Genomic DNA, 18043 nt, shown 5'->3' on the forward strand with positions numbered 1-18043 from the left:
ATAAATTTAAAAATTCTTAGTGATTTAATATTTAACATCGTTCACATTTGTAAATAAAAAAAATCATGCCCTATGTACTTTTAATAATTTTCAACTGATATTGAAACAATATATCAAGAGTCTTGTATTACATTTTCATGCTTTTTGATCCAACTAATAAAATTTAATTGACATTTATAAAAAAAAAATTAAAAATGTCCGTCAACAGCTTAAAACAAGTCAAAATATTTTGAAAATTGTATCAAGTGTATGTATATGAATTTATGAAATAAACATACGATGAAAATTTCAAATGTCTACAGTTATTCGTTGTTGTATTACTACAAAATAAGAAAATCGCTACACGAGAAATCTAGTAATTATCCAATATTTTAAAAATGTCAACTTCAAAAGCTCATATAACTTTCATTTGACTTCCCTGTAGACATTTTTTTTGATTAAAGGTACATACACTTATAAGGAATCTTGTAATATATTTTCAAATGTAAGATATAAAAAGAAAATATTTATAAATTTCGAACTTAAAATAATTTGCTAATTTTCGTGATTTTTGCGAATTTGGTCAAACGAGCTTTAAAATTAAAATAATACTTTGAATGTTATATTTATGTAGATCCACCTTGTACCCAAGACACTTATGTTATACACTTAGAAATATAGAATAGAGATACATACGCACATATTAAAGAATGTGATGTAGGTATTATGAGAGATTATATATAAAATTAATCAAAGGTATAATAATAATATTTTTTCATCGAGTATGAAGGGAGGGTGTGAAGAGTTACTCAACGACCAATTAATAAACCACCATCAACAGCTATATATATAAATATGCGTTTCCAGAATACGATTTACACCACTTGTTATAACTTATAGCCTATAGGTATAATTCAACTTTATTTTCCCCGCTTGGTAACCAAGTTTACTATTGATTAAATCTTGGACTATGAACACTTGCTTGTATATTCCATTCAAGTACAATTACGAAAATGGATGGTCTACCTTTTATACCAGGATTTCGTTTTACAGACATCACGGTAAGAATAATGTTGTAACCTGTATGTTACAGGTATAGAGATAAATTATTGATTCAACATAATTATTTTAATAATATATTATATACAATAACGCACAAATTGATGGGTACTTATAGGTACTTATTAGTTATTATTTATTACCCAATGGCTAATTATATTATTGTTATATTTTACGTAGAAAAAAGATCACCATTTAAGCTCTCAGTTTCGATGGAAAAACGGATATGCTATTCCCAAAGACAAACCAACGGGCATTGGAAAAGCCCCCTTAGACGTGGATTTCATACAATACAGTAAAACATTAGGATCTACAGGGTCAGTTTAAAGTGTTAACACACATTTTATTTATAATATATTGTAATAATATAATACTATAACTAGATAATTATATTTGATATTACTACTATTAATTATTATGTAACCTACCTAGTTACGTTACACTCATACTGTAGTAGTATAGTGTGCCAGGTGCCTACTAGATTACTCTGGCAATAGGTAGCCAGGTAGGTATACCAGAATGGCAGAATAGCGTACTATAGACATAGACTGAAATCGGGGAAAAATCAAATCGTTATTTTTGTTTGAATGTCTAATTTCACCCAAATTTCAACTTAAAATGTTAATAAAAAATGTAATTTATATATTTTTTAGATTTATTGGTTGCGTTATATGAACCACATTGGTTGTACGTAGCTATACAAATCCACGTAATTCCTTAATTTGTTTTTAGTTTTTCTCGGTTATTTTGTAAATTACCTAGGTACTAGGAATATATTTTTTTGACCTTCCAAAATACCAACTAGATCTAATGTTCTACCAGAAATCACCCTAACTGAAAGTTGAAAATCCCAATATTTTTTCTACGAGAAAAAGTATCTTTAGGCACATAAAAAGAAAAAGAGTCATTGACAAAATCAATTAAGGTAAAGGTATACTTAGCCACTTATAGTTATCTACATTCATCGCTCCATTTTTTAGAACCAAAATAAAATCTAGAAAATGTGGAAATATCATTAGTTAAATGTTATACCTACTGCAGTATTCAATTATTGTTTGATGAAAATTGAAAAAAAAATATTTACACGAGTATTTCTGTACTGAAACTAATTTGAAAGGTCCATACTAAAGTTATTGCGATGATATAATTTTTATTTTTTAATATTATATACAAAAAATTATATATTATAAAGAAAAATATAGTGAATTTAAATAAATTTTGTTATGGATGGGTTTTATAATTTCATTTGAAAATAAAATAAAATTAAATTGAAATTTACACCTTACGTTCTTACTATATAAGTATCTTTATTGTACCTACCTAACTATACCTTGTCATTTAATAGTTATATAGTTATTAGTTATACTCTACAGTCTACAGTGGTACACTCTAGTTCAGCGGTTTCCAAACTGTGAGGCGCGACTCCCGAGGGAGGTTTTGGCAGGGGAGGCGTAGTAAATATTGATATTTTTTAATCAACAATAATTTTGTTGTTACGTCTTAACTATTCTAAAAAAATATTTCACTACGTCAGTATTACTTTAAGGCACGTTATACAATTATAAACTTGATTTGGGGATTTCCGTAATAGTTATAAATTTATGGGAGGTGAAATAAATTTTTTTAATTTGCAGGGTGGCGTTAACTACGCAAGTTTGGGAACCGCTGCTCTTTTTATTTCGTTATAACTTATAACTTATATGTATAACGTTAATCGTTATTCGTCAAAATATCTTAAAATTGGGCGACAATCGGATATAGCGCAATGCGTAACAACCAATAAATAATAATACCTAGTACCTATACTTATATAGTTATATATTAATATTATGCACTATAGTCAACTATATTATTTATATTTTATAATGCGACTATGATTTCGGTCGTACGTACATAATTTAATAATATGTAGATATAATCCAACACTGACCTATGGACAAGCAAAAGATCCACCAAAACCAATTGTTCAACCACATTTCATATTATTTGATGGAAAATGTCTCTCTTTCAATGGATTCACTCAACAGACTATTACAGAATCAGCTGTGGACACGTTTAGAGTGCGGCGTGTTAAGATTACGTATTTTTTGGTTGACGACACAATTAGCGTCGTGGAACCCGTTGAAGAGGTTTAACTTTTTCTCGATTATATCTTACCTACTTTTTAGGTTGTACTTTTTTTTTGATGATGCTGATCTAGATATTAAATTTGTATTTATTTTACCAATTACCATCAGAACGCAGGTTATGTCCAAGGATGTCTGCTGAGACGCGACAAGATACCGAATCCACATCGTAAGAACAGGAATTATCATTGGTCCGATTTCAATAACGGCGTGGAACTCAGTTTCTACGGAGTCGTATATAAATTGTGTAATTGCAACTCTTTCACCAGACAATTCTTGTCGAGTCAGGGTGTGGAAGTGGATGTCGACAAACCTGTGCCCGACGATCCTTATATGAGCGCCAGACGCCAACAGTTACTTCAGCAGAAGAATCAACAGTCAGCAACATTGGCATTAAAGTTTGGATTAGGCAGTCGGTCAATAGAAGACGACAAGCTCAAACAATTTTTAGAGAATGACGGGAAAGTTCTCAGGTTGGAACATTATCGCACAGCTATTTACCTTTTTATCAATCCGTAGATTCATTAGTTCATTAATGAAATGTTTTTCCACTCCTCTCTATCCATAGCAACTTCCTTCAATGCTTTATATAGGATCCTTAACCTAACTCTAACATGATCTGTTGACTGTTTTATATACAGCCAATGTCTTGGCCTTCCTCTTCCTGGTTGGTTTCTCTTAAATTATGAATGTTAGTATGTTACCCGAACATTATTCCTTATGAGATGTCCCATCCATTTCTGATGTCAATATCGACCTCCTTTCGTGTATTTTATAATACACATCTTTAATGGATTTTTAATGACTTTTTCAAACACCATGTTTTGAATACTTCTATTTTTTTCAATCAGCTTTTAAGATTGTCCATGATTCTAGCCATACAAAGCTGCTCCATATCATTGTTTTAATAAATGTTTCTTTGATGTTAATGCTTAATTTTTTTGTGGTGAATAGTTTTTATTTTTGAAGAACATCTGCTTAGCTTACGCTATTCTGCATGGGGGGAATCCAGTGACATGGTTTTTTTGTGGGGGGGTGAGTAATGTTTTTTATTGAATTTTATGGTGAACTTCTTTCAGGTTTTTCCATTTGTCATCGTTATATAGGTGTATCTAGGTGGTGGGGGCTTAAAACTCTAGCTTGAATATTAGCCTTTCCAGAATTATTGTTGTCTATTTTGTTCAGGTAAATTTAATTGTAATTTAATAGTACTCTGTCCAGAATCCTTAAGGTATTAATATATTTTAGCCTGATGATTTATTTTCAGTGGTACACAAACGCTTGTAAACAAAATTGTACCCACGTATTTTATTCAATATTTTGTAATTTCTGGGTTTGTAAATAAAAGTATACCTACAACTTATAAACGAAGTAGGAACTTATGTCTTATTCTATTATATTTTAAGATTGATGGCAGAGGTACAATAAAAAACGCAAAAATTATGGCACTAGTCGCGCCAGTGTCGTAGCTAGGGGGGTTAAGCCCCCCCCAAAAAAAAATCCATCCAACGGTACTGAGTGGCACAAACCTATACCAACCTACTAAAGCGCACTGTATTCTTAAAAAAAATTGTCAACTGTAGGACAAAACGGCAAAAATGTATTAAAAAAAATACTAAATATTTTGACTCAATATCAGATTTGAAACTCATATTGGAGTTTTCATTTTCATTTAGGCAGACCAAATTAGACGTCTTAAAAAATAAGTGTGAGTGCGCATGCTCCCCTTCCCCTACAAATTTCGTGTCCATGGAAATATCTAAGGAAAAATTGATTAATACTTTTATAATATATTAGGTACCTACCTACTGGACTGTATATGTTTACATAGGTATGTTATTAACATAATTTATCTAATATATTAACCTTATGTTTATCTACTTAAAAGATTTTACACGGTGTGGTTTGATGAAGGATCTGAACCTTCAGAATCGAAGTTCTTTGTACTATTGTATTTCATGGCTTATGATCGTGTAGAAATCTACGAATCAAAAAACACGGGAAATACATGTGGGCAAAACCCTTTTCCTTTATTCTTAGGTAAAATTAGACTGCCAAAGGATTGGTCAAATTTACCGCGTAAGTATTAATTCTTTAAAAACTTTTTTAACATTATTTATAACGCATACAAATAAATAAAACTATTGTGTATGAATTATAGCATTGGTTATAAATACTATTATTGTACTTAAGATTTAAGTTTGTTATACTGATAAAACATATAATACTTATTTAAAAACTTGTTCTGTAAATCTAATAAAATTAAGTAGGTAACTTTATTACTCATTTTACATAAATTATTTTGTCTTTTTAAATTTTCTAAACAAAGTCATAGGTGAAACTGTGAAGTACTCGTAGACAACTATTTAAGCAGAATCATTACATGTAAAGAATTTTTTTTAAATGAATAATAATTAATAAATGCAGATGTACAATAAATTTAAATATATTATTGAGTTTAACTATGATAATGATAAGTAATATTTTATTGCAAGATTGTTTTAGTTAAAAAATATTATTATGTACATAATTATAATTTTTTTAAAATTTTTTTTAGCAAATTTTCCATCAATTTATTTGGAACCTGGAAACAAAGAATGTGAAGAATATTATCAACCAAAAGATTTTATCATAGGAAATACTGTTTATGTGATGGGTCGTAGGTATGCATGTTAAAGCATTAAACTTCAGTTCACGTTCTCAAATATATGAACTTTTGTTCTATTTTTAGATTTTTACTTTACGACTGTGATCCATTTACTAGGGATTACTTTAAAGACATCTTACAAATTGTTCAACCTGATCCTATTCAAGTCTTTAAACCAAAAGATCATTTCCCAACTGTATCTAAATTGGTAATCATACTAAACAATTAGGTGCTCAAAGTATTTTTTAAATATATTTTTATGTATATAAATTGATAGGTGATACCACCTCACACAGGTATTGGTGATCCAGATGATACACGGCAGAATTGCTTATCACTGATACCTAAAGCCCTGAAGACATTGGATTTTGTTACATATGTGTTAAACGCTAGTAAAAAACTAAGATATAAATTGAAGATGGTACCAGTATATGAAGTAGACAATCTTCGTGATTTCATTATGGAATATTGCCTTGGCAATGATCAAATGAGCATAGTTGAATTAGCTAGTAAGAACAGTGGATTCATAAAAGGACGGTTCATGTCATATACAAGGTTACGAAAACCAGGCACTAATGTAGATGAAGATCAATTTTATGGAACTAAAGATTTTGCTATCGGTAGATATTTTCTATAAACCTATTTATGAAATGAGCTGTATATTTATATTTGCTCAATTAATAATCAATAACATGGATTTAATTTGTATTAACATGAATATGGTACATGCGTACTATATGAAATTAAAATTTAAACCTAAAATTATAAAAAATAACAATCATTACTGTTTTAGGTGCAAAGTTACATGTAAGAGGATCAGTTTTTATAATAGTTGAACTAGATCTATGGACATATAATTATATGAATGAAAATAAGGACAAGTTTACCCAGGATGCTATTGACAAAGCCAAATGTTATCTTGAAACTAAAGGTTTGATAATTACACTGCCAAAAACAGATGTCATTTATCAGAATTCAACAAGTCGAGAAATCAATGTATCTGAACATAATGAATCACTAGAAGATACGGTTTTGATTAACAAAATTAACCAATCTAATATTAATATTTAATAATAGTAATGATTAACAATTATAATATAGTAGTAATTACTTTAAAATAGAATGTAAATATTTATTTTTATTCTAACATAGTGAAAAATATTATTAGTTAAAAGTGGATAACAAATATTAAAAAAATAAGAAAATAAAGTAGTACATCACAGAAGTTAATTAAGTTAGTATAAATAATAAAAAAAAATATATATATAAAACTATCAGTGCAAATTATTAGTTTTCACAACAACTTTTGGAATGGGTACATTCAGGAGACCACAGATTTTGTTCCTCTCTGCTCTTACTTTTTCTACACTCGGGTCTTGCCAATCAAATTCTTCAAGTAATTCAACAACTTTGTTTATGTTTTCATCTGGTACACCGAACATATCAGAATACACAATTAAAACTTCTACTAATCGAGCTGCTACCACTTTTCGTAACCATGCGAATCTATGTGCTAAAAATATTGATAGTTGGGTCATTGAGCGTATTCCAACTTGTCCAGGAACCTGATAAAAATTAAAATACTTAAGTACTCAACTAATTGTCAATGGGAAATATGAAGTACTTCTTACCTGTACTATATGACAAAGTAGTTCAACACATGAAGTTAATTTGGTTGAACCTCCTTTACAAGAAACCGCTTCTTTTTTTACAAGTGTTAGTATATTAGAGGCAAATTCTGACTCATTGCGTTCAAATTGATCCTTAAAAGCTCCAGCTGTAGCTAGTCGTTCAATAGACATCAATATACACTGATGAATTCGTTCATCTGCATCAACTTCAGCTACTTTACCACTCCATACACCAATAATGTCATTGCACAAATTTTCAAATTCGTCATCCGTAACAGATTTCATGTGCTTAGTGAAATTGTGACAAGCTTCTTTTACCTATATTAAAAAACATATACTTTATCAGTGAGATAAAAATATGATATGTGATATGATAAATATAAAATATTTACTAGGCTCTCTGAAACACCGCCAATACAAACTAATAGACCAACCAACACAGGGTACTTGTATTCAGGCATACTTAGAAATTTCACCATTACAGAAAAAGAGTCAGATTCTGTGAACCAATTAAATGAATCTTTTTTTTTAAACAATCTTTCAAGTTCGTTTCGATGAGCAATATTAGGAACAATATTTTTTTTCCTATAAAAACATTTGAAGTTACAATAAATTCAATAATAATTATAAATATTTTATTCCTAACCTGTGTAGTAAATTTGTTATGACCATACATGAAAGTCCTCGAATTTTATCTATTCGATCAACTCCTTGTCTAACTAGAGCACACATAACTTGTTTCATTGTATTTTCATCCAGTATGTTTGGCTGAATATCAGTCAAATCCAATACAACAACCTTAAATAAAAAGTTGAACTTTAATAAAAAACAAAATTGTGTTGGATAGTTTATAATAAATTAAAAAAATAGTAAATATTAATACCTCTAAACTATTGATGGCGGCTTCTCTTACCCAAACACCAACATCACCTCGATGATCCATAGTATACTCTAAAGCACAGTCTAATAAACAATGTAATACTGCTTTTGAATGTTCTATACAATTGCTCACGTAGCCTGTGAGTATACAGAAATATTAAAATATTTGGAAGTTACAATAAAAAACAAAAAAAATTGAATTGGAGCATACATGGAGAAGAAATCAGTTTTGTCCAAATTTTTGTAATAGCAATTACAGCATCTTTTCGAGATTCAGCCCACTTGATTGTTAGCCGAGTTATTTTGGTACAGTCTATAAGACCTTTCAGTATCAATACAATGTAAGTATTCATAAATGAAGAAGGTAATGATCCCAATGCTAGGCTAAAACCAATACGTTCCATCATATGATTTGAAGACAACTTTTGAACATATGTATTTATTATAGTGCTAGTATCGGATGAATCGGGGGTATAATATTTTTCAAATAAAGGGCAAATGGCTTGTGCAGCTTTGTTTCGTAAATCTAACATTTCATTTGACAAGCAATCCTCCAACAATAATCTCCATTCATCTAAACAAGACATAAGAAATTCAAAATACTAATCATTTCACAATTAAGATTTGTAGATTTTCATTGCCAACTATATGAATGAATCATACCTATAATTTGTTTGTCTTTAACAATTATGTTACTTGTTGATATGAGTTTAATAAGGTGACAACATGCCATTTTTACTAACTCACTACTGATGCCTTTCAATTTTCCATGATTTTTCAAATTGAGAACCAGATTAATTATTTTCTCTAGAAGTTCTTCTTCTAACTCAACGTTAGGATCAAAAGTCTTCGATATTCCATTTAATACTTCTCCAATAGCCATAACACCTCCATGTCGTTTGTTAATGTTTGGTGTTTCTGTTAATAATAGTAACTCTGGGAAAATTGATTCTTTAGCTTCTGATGGTTTTAATTCTACCAATCTTCCTAAAGCCTAAAAAAAATATATTATGTATGTATACCACTTCATAATGAAAAAAAATAAACACTATACATACCATTGCAGCCAATTCACGTATTGATGTGTCCCAATGTACAACTTTCTTTTCTAACAGATGCTTGATCAGAAGTTTATGATATTCTTTATATTGTGCTATAAAAATGCTGACTTCTAAATAAGCATTATTACGCATACCAACTGAAAAATAATCAGCTGCTGTCACAATGTCAATTCCATGTGGAAATTTACCTTGACGTCCAACATTCTCTTGAAATGCTGCTGAAGCTGCTCTACGGCATGTCAACTGAATTACAAGCAGTTATATTAGTTATTAACAAACATCACACAATAATAAGTCATAATTGTATTCTAAATCTTTTTATTTACCTCTCTGTCATAACAAGCAACTGCTAATAACGCGCCAGCGATTTCTTCAACATACGGCTGAATGTCATCAGAACTAAATGCTCTTGCAAAAGACCAACAAACATAACAAGCTGCATCTCTAATATGTGATCCTACGGATGTATACCCCTTAGGTTCATCATACACCAAAGCTTTTATAACAGCAGGTACAACAAGAGGTAAATTTTCACTGAGAAGTAAACCACGGCGGCCTTTAAAATAATTAAACAATTATTATTAGTTGATTTTAATAAAAATAATATTAAGTTTAAATATACCCAATTCAGCAAGTGCTAAACATCCTCCATGCCATGCATTATCATTTTCTTCGGGACTCAACATACTTAACACGGCATTCACTACTTCATTGCCATATGTCTTTGATAAACGACCAGTAATTCGACCAACTCCTTTAGCAGCTGAATATCTACAAAAAAATTATTTTTAATATAAATTTTAAAATAAGCTACGGTTAAACTAACCTAACAATAATATCGGTATCTTTTAATCCTTCTATTAATTCTTGTATAATGTCCTCCAAGAGCGAAGAAATTTCATCATCATCTTCCTCAGCAATTTGAACACATTTGGTTTCAATTTTATGTGGTTCGGAGCTTAATAAATTCTGTTCTAGTGACCTAGTTCCACGATCATAACGCCATGCTGCGATTCGTACTTTTAGTAATGTTAAACCTTGATAAATCAGTAAATAATTTTAAACATTTTAGTTTTTCATTCACTAAATATAAAAATAATAAAACACCAACCAGCTCTTTGTACAATTTTCATATAATATTTCCGTGTCAATCTCAAAGTATCACTTTTACATTTTGACAGTTTTAGGCATTCAAAAATATCTTCTACAAAGTTTTGAGCATCTTCTCGTCTAGCAGCTTTAAAAATGGCAGCAATGCTGCTCATTGCACCTAACCTCTCCCATCGTGTAGCTTTTTCATCTGATATTTTCTATAAATGTATACATTTAATAGGTATAATAGGAAGCTATTTTAGCTAAATAGTTTTCATATACTTACCAGTTTAACCCAATCCAGAAAAATTGGAAGATGGGATTCCTTAACATCTGATCGGGTAAACAGGCGGGTTGCTAAAACTGTAGCCATATCTCTACAAGCATCACCAGAACTTAAATAAGTCATGACCACATCAACTAATCTAAATTTTGGAAAAAAGTATGGGTTACATATAGGATAATATATGTATATATTTATCTTCAATCTGAGAAGAAATCTTGGCGACCAAATCAAATAGTAAACCATTAAAATAGCATACTGCCACCATGCAAAGTAGGAGGCCACCAAGTTTCTTTTATTAAGAGGACATAACACGGACATTTGTCGTCTCTGTCTTACAAGTGGGTAACATAACAAATTTTAGGCTCAGCAGATCACGTTTAGAACTGTTAGTTTAAAAATTAGAGTGAATGTACCTCTTATAAAAATTAAAGGTAAGATTGATATCTGAAGTACCTCACAGGCTTTTAATTTAATTAAAATTAAAATTATGAGTATTTTAAAATTGTAAATTGTTTGTACATCTTAAAATACTCATAACTTGCTTTAAAATTATAATAAAATAAAAATCCCATGAGATGCCCAAGATAATAATCTTACCTTTAATTTATATATAAGAGGTAAATTCACTTTAGTTTTTAAACCAATAGAGCTAAATGTGATCGGCTGAGTGTACAATTTACTATGTTACACACTTGTAAGACAGAAACAACAAATGCCCATATAATGTCCTCTTAAACAGAGTATAATAATTCCAAAAGTTTTTTTAGAAACCTTTGTAAGGTAGTTTTACACTCTACATGCATGGTTCCATCTAGTTTCCGCATATCGAATGGTATAATAACAATAATAGATAGCCATAACAAAAGACAATAACGAGTTTCCCAAGAGTCATGGTCAGATTCATTTTGTTCTTCTAACATTTTTAAAACTTTTTCTAAATCGGAAACCTAAAAAATTCCAAAATTAGTTGTAATATATCAAATATATCTTTACAAAATATATATTATACTATGATAGTTTTTAAATTCTTGTAAACTTACCTCGTGTGGTAAATTTTGCAAAACAACTTTATAACCTCTAACACTGACCACTAGGAACAAATAACGAAATGCCTTATGCTTTAGCAGTGATGGTTTTGAAGTATCACGGACAATAGATAAAATTTTTCCCAGTATTTCACACAAATATGGATCAATTAAATGAGGTTGTTCTGTGTATTGTGTAAGTATATACTTGAATTTTTCATATGAATTTTCACTTTGACTTTCGTTAGTATAGATTTCAGGTAGCTCATCAATAAAGTCAAGAATTTGTTTCCATTCTGAAAACAATACTAAACAGCAACCCAATCCAACGCCTTCACTAGTATCATCCAATGAATCTGACATGGAATTAACAGGCAGAACCATTCTATAAAATATGATAAATTGTGTTAAGATAATTATAAGAATGCAATTTACACACAGAAAACTGATACATATTATATTATATTATACAGAGCAGTTCACCAAGCATTTCCTCCCCTCTTGTATTCTTAAATAAAACTTTGATATTGGGAAATTTGTTAGTCTACCTACTTAAAAAATATATTTAAATTCCAGACACTATTTTATAATAATGTTGCAACCCACTATTAGACCTATGTTCTATCATACAATTAATATAATAAATGTTAGTTTTATGCTGTAATACTGTTATAAGTTCTGGCTGTAATGTCATATGCAATCTATCAAATTGGTTTTAAAGCTATATAAAATCTACTCGAAAATTATATTGAATAAATTATTTATTACAAGTTTAACACAAATATACTTAGTATATTTTAATACATTTAAAGTATTTCTTATATTTTCATTCTAAATAATAAAATTACATATTTTTAACTAAATATATAAAGTAAAAAAAATGTTCTGAATATAAAAATTATGTATATTTAATTTACATTTGTTGTGTATTTAATTTATTTATTTTAAATATAGATGCCTCAGGGGCATTAGTACAGTACAAATTCTCATAATAGATAATTAATAATATTACGAGGTAAGACAAAAAATAACAAAAAATAAATGTAAGACTAGAGAACAATCAAGTAAATATTAACTATTAAAATTTTTGAGTTTATGAATTATAGATGGCAAAGAATCATAGAAAATATCAATATTTGACATATTATTAATAGACCAAATATAATTATTCGAATATAAATATTATATATTTACATCAGATATCAAAAAAGTTATTTTTAATGAATAAAAATATACTAAATGCACTTGCTAGGTACTACCAAGCAAGTTCACTTCATCATAAATAATTTCTAATTGTGGAGTACATAATAAAAAACACTTTTTCATAGTTAATTAAAACGGCATTGGTATGGTCCAACATTATTTAAATAGTCACCAAATTAAATTAAATGATTTTAATTTTATACATTGGGTTCTCTTATCTAATTAATTTTGTCTCGTCGTATTAATTGTGTTTGTTATTCAAATATATTAGTACATAGTGCATGGTACAATATGTCTACAGGGGCTTTTATAGACAATTTCCCGGTGGAAAGGAACTATAATGAGACTAACTTACAAATAAGCTCAAGTAAAAAAGCATTGTTTCACACGTTTACACCTCCCCCCACAACAATATATTGATAGTTTGTGGTAATATTTGAACCAATAACCAATATCACATAAGTAGATACAATATATATCTAGACAGTACCTAAATAATGGTCCGTATGATAATCATTATTGTGGTTATTGGTTATCTACTCATAACTGTAAATTACAATTTTGATCACAATTATTTTGATGACAATGAGAGTAATTTTTATACATTCAAAATTGTTGTCGGACACTCCTTAGACAGTATAAAACAGTGTTTCCAAGCCTACAGCTTGCAACCCAATATTGGGTTTGCAATTTTTTTGATGGGTCACAAGTATATTCTAAGATTAAATTACAAAATTATGCTAGAACTTGAGGTATAATTTACACAGTCTAACTGTAGTTTGTAATAGTGTAATCTCAAAATCAGTAAATATCCCTTTTCCCCCTTCTTGGTGATGTACCTGCGTGTTTAATGATCTTGAAATTACACAAGTTTTTAAAAATAATTCAGTTTTTTTTTTACAATACATAATCAACTTATTTTTAATTTCATAATCCTCACGGTACTACCACAATTTTGGCATATAAATTAAATTACTTACTATCCTTATTAAGAGTTAAGACTAGGAAAATATTAAGTTAATGGTAATATAAGTAAAAGCATGTTTGTATTATTTTGTAAAATTAGTCAAAGTACCTATCGTGATGATGTCATTGAATCATAACTATATAATATCAATACTCAAATTCATAATAATTTTAGTTGGGGAATAAAAGCTGCTTTACATTAATAATAATATGACTAAAATACGTTTAACATAGGTAACTTATATAATTGAAATTACCTTAAAAATTAAATGATAATATTTTTTTGCTCAAATAACGATTTTATTTACAATAGTTACACAAAATAATATCCGCATGTGTTATGTGTAGTATATCACCTATAAAAAACTTGAAATAAAAATGTAAAATCAAGGAATAAATTAAAACATAGAGTGTAGTAAAAAATGCAATAACTTTCCAAACTATTTAAAAAAAATAATCTTTCAACAATAAATTATTATTTATCTATCAGTTATCAATTATCATTGAGATATTGAAATAGATAACAATATCCTGAAGCGCGGACAACGCGCTCAACGCCGTAAAAACAAAACTTCTCATCCCCACCGGTCACCACCATCTAATATAAACGTGGTCATCACCGTAGGGCAAAATCGCAGAATTTTAGATCTTGGGGGTAACTGGGTAAGGGCAAAATAATATCATAATATTATGTAAATACCGTACCCGCAGTAGCCAGTAGGTACGGTCTTAGACTCTTAGAAGATTTAAATTTGTATACTAAAAGAGGGATGTGAAAAGACTTTGAGTAATTTGGTTTTTGAGGGCATAGAATGTCGCAGGAATTTCAAAACTTTGTTCGCACAATTCATGAGAATAGTGTGCTTTATAAATTTATAATACTGGCAAAGAAAAAATGTTGAAAGTATTAATTTTTTTCTTCTGATGGAGCTGGCAAGACCTATTGCCGGCGATTACCACTTACCAGCCAGTATATTAGCTTGGCTATGTATTTTATGTATTTATGGAAACTTTTCTGTTTTGTTGGACATCCTATATTTTTTGCGCATTTTTATATGTTTAAACGTAGATAGTTAAGTATGCTGAAAACGATGGTAGAAGTCAGACTTTTACGGTCGGACTTGGTTTTAAATTTATAGTGTCTTTCACAATATACACCTGGCGTGGTCAACGACGAAATGCAATAAAAAATTGTACATTGCTAACAAAAAATTACAACAAAAAAACATATTATAGTATCGACTATTATAGACCCGCGTAAAAGTATGTAATTATTGGAGGTACGTCGGTGTATGAGTTGAAACATGCACCTACTATCTGTGTGGACTATGAGAATACTAAATTACTAAATAACTTGGGGAAATACCACAGAATATTGTCATTTGTCTTGATAAGAATTGTATTGTTATTATTCTAAAAATAAATAATATAAGTTGTAAAAATTGTTGTTTTATATTTTTTGTTATAAGTTTTGTGAAGATTACAACTATTAGGTCCCCCCAACCAAGTCTCTGGAACCGCCCCTGCAGTGATGTTAACATCAGACGTTTAATTTTTGAAAAATTTATGAGAGGAAATCTCCAAAATTTCACAAACTAAAAATGAAATCCAAACTTGTCAATTTTTGATGAATACCTAATTATAACTTATGAAAATTACTTGAATTTGAAAATATTTTTTATATGTAATGATACACACTAATATACACTGTAGATATGTGTGTATGGACTATATGTATGTCTTCAGTCTTGTACATTTGTCATTTAGGTATTTAAAAAAAATGCATTTCTTATACATTTTCTACAGTCTAAAATCATTTAAAATAGTATACTGAATTTGGAAATGGTAATATTTTGAAACAGATTTAATATTTACGAGTAGCATATACCTACTCTATACAAGGCCGTAGCCAGGGGGGGGTTAGGGTTTAGACCCCCCCCCGAAATTTTTTTTTGAAATAATATTGATTCATTTAAATTTATTGTCCAGTCTTGTACACGTTAGAAGAGTTGGAAAACTACCATAATTGTAACACTTCGTCTAAATCCTCACAATTACTTAATGCTATCATTAAAAGCGAGTTTGTTATTAGTTTAAACGTAGCAGATGAATTATTTTCTCTGACTTTGCCTCTTTGCAAGGTCTTGCAAAAAGTTAACTGCGATCTTTACGAAGCGATTGAACATATTAAAAATACATCCGAAATTTTAATGAAAAAACGAGAAAACGCACATGAAGAGTTTTCAATTTTATTTAATAAATCTAAAACCATGTTAGAATCAGTTAATAACCAAATAGCTATACCAAGAATTAATTCTAGTCAAACTAAACGTATCAACATTAAAACCAATGATCCCGAAGAATTTAATATTTTAGAATTTCAATTTATATATACCTCTATTAGACGACTCTATACAACAACTAAATTAACGATTTAATAACAAGAAAGACTTGATAACAAGCCTGCAAAACGTCATCCCTAAATTTTGTGTCAATAAAAAATATGAAGATATTAAACCTTGTGTTGATTTTTATATTGGTAATTCAAACTCACTAGCTATTGAAGCAGAATTTTCGTTATGGCAGACAAAATGGACCAAGATTTTGGAGGAAGATAGACCATCAAATGTTTTTAACTCGTTGTCCCAGTGCAATCTAGATTTTTTTCCGTCAACTTCTTATTTATTAAATGTGTTGGGAACTTTGCCCGTATCAACATCGAACTAACCTAACCGGACTTTTGTTCGCCGGACTTTTGTTCGTGGATTCGTTATAGATAATATATAACAAATTTATTACAAATTATCTTTACTTAACCTGGTTATTTTACCAAATGTTCAGTCGATGTTTTGTATCGTAAACGTTTTTATTAGTGTCTTTAAATCCAAATCTTGTGAAAATGAGTGAAATATTTAAATTTAAAACGAAAGGTGATACTATAAATAAAATAGTGTACGTTGGATTCTCGTATACGATTCAACATAAATTGACCAAGAGTATACGATGGAAATGTAGCTTGAAGAATAAATACAAGTGTCCTGCAGTATTATGTACAGCGAAAGACATTTCTAAAGCAAAATTAGATACCTATAGAACATAATCATGCTGGCAATCACACCACATTGGAAGTAGAAAAATTTAAACACAAAATAAAAAATCGTGCTAAAATATCTAGCGATAAACCAAGTCAGATTTTTGCCGAGGCGGTTAGTGGTCTTCTGGACGAACTTTTAATGAATATACCTAATGAAAATTCTGTTAAGCGTGTTATTCAAAAGCAACGTAGCAATTTAAATCCTCCTAAACCTACTTGCTTGGAAGATCTGAAAATTGAAGGTAAATATTTCACTTATTTTAAACTATTTATAGTCATTTGAAATATTCGTTTTTTACTATACCGGGTGATTCTTTTATCATTGAACACTCATTATTTCAAAAATTAATGTTTTTGAAAATATTTTTTTACATAGTTACATAGTTTTTTCAAGTTGTCGAAAAACCAACGTTTTTATAATAAAATTATATATTTTATCATTTTCATTTTTTATTTTATAATTCTTAATTTGTTTTTTCTATTATTAAAGCGATATTACGTTAACATTTAAAATGTATCAAGTAATACATATTTTTTTATGTAGTTGTTTTATTAGTCATTTGAAATATTAATGATATTATTTAATTTGTATTTTAGGCGATTGGTCATTATATGAAGAAAAACCACTTTTATTATTCGACAACATGGATTTAAACCACGAAAGAGTTATCATTTTCGCTGTGGATGAAGGACTTCGTATTTTAGCAGAGGCAAATACTTGGTATTGTGACAGAAATTTTAATCTCAGTCCTGAGTATTTTATGCAATTATACGTTATAAGAGTCCCAAAAAATGATTTTTTTATTACTGCGGTATATTGTTTTTTTAGAGCGTAAGACAACTTCAATTTATGAAACAATGTTTAAAATAATTATTGAAAAATGCGAAGAGAAAAATTTGTTTCCTGACCCCAGGTTTCTGCATGTCGATTTCGAAAAAGCAGTAATTACAGCGGCTAGTAATATTTTTGGTTCGGAATTAGAAATAAGAGGGTG

The 18043-nt window shown here is 29.2% G+C and overlaps 2 protein-coding genes across 2 annotated transcripts; one reads left to right on the forward strand and one right to left on the reverse strand.

Moving 5' to 3' along the window:
- Positions 1-890: 890 nt before the first annotated feature.
- On the forward strand, positions 891-6920 carry LOC111038692 (EF-hand domain-containing protein 1-like). The gene is made up of 9 exons (XM_022321901.1): positions 891-1040; positions 1219-1355; positions 2951-3167; positions 3276-3637; positions 5053-5243; positions 5722-5827; positions 5896-6019; positions 6089-6431; positions 6605-6920. The coding sequence occupies exons 1-9, from the start codon at positions 993-995 to the stop codon at positions 6880-6882; spliced, it is 1806 nt and encodes a 601-aa protein (XP_022177593.1). The 5' UTR covers positions 891-992; the 3' UTR covers positions 6883-6920.
- Positions 6921-7057: 137 nt separating this feature from the next.
- On the reverse strand, positions 7058-14403 carry LOC111038691 (tubulin-specific chaperone D). The gene is made up of 16 exons (XM_022321900.1): positions 14212-14403; positions 11801-12170; positions 11532-11707; positions 10761-10899; positions 10494-10692; positions 10209-10419; positions 10005-10153; positions 9709-9938; positions 9380-9625; positions 8985-9315; positions 8533-8895; positions 8326-8459; positions 8089-8240; positions 7835-8027; positions 7443-7760; positions 7058-7376 (listed from the first exon to the last, which is right to left on the reverse strand). Exons 2-16 carry the CDS (start codon positions 12167-12169, stop codon positions 7086-7088), a joined length of 3501 nt encoding a protein of 1166 aa, XP_022177592.1. The 5' UTR covers position 12170; positions 14212-14403; the 3' UTR covers positions 7058-7085.
- Between the last annotated feature and the right edge of the window lie 3640 nt (positions 14404-18043).

This window comes from Myzus persicae, unplaced genomic scaffold, assembly GCF_001856785.1.
Source record: "Myzus persicae strain clone G006 unplaced genomic scaffold, MPER_G0061.0, whole genome shotgun sequence".
Classification (NCBI taxonomy): Eukaryota; Metazoa; Arthropoda; class Insecta; order Hemiptera; family Aphididae; genus Myzus; species Myzus persicae.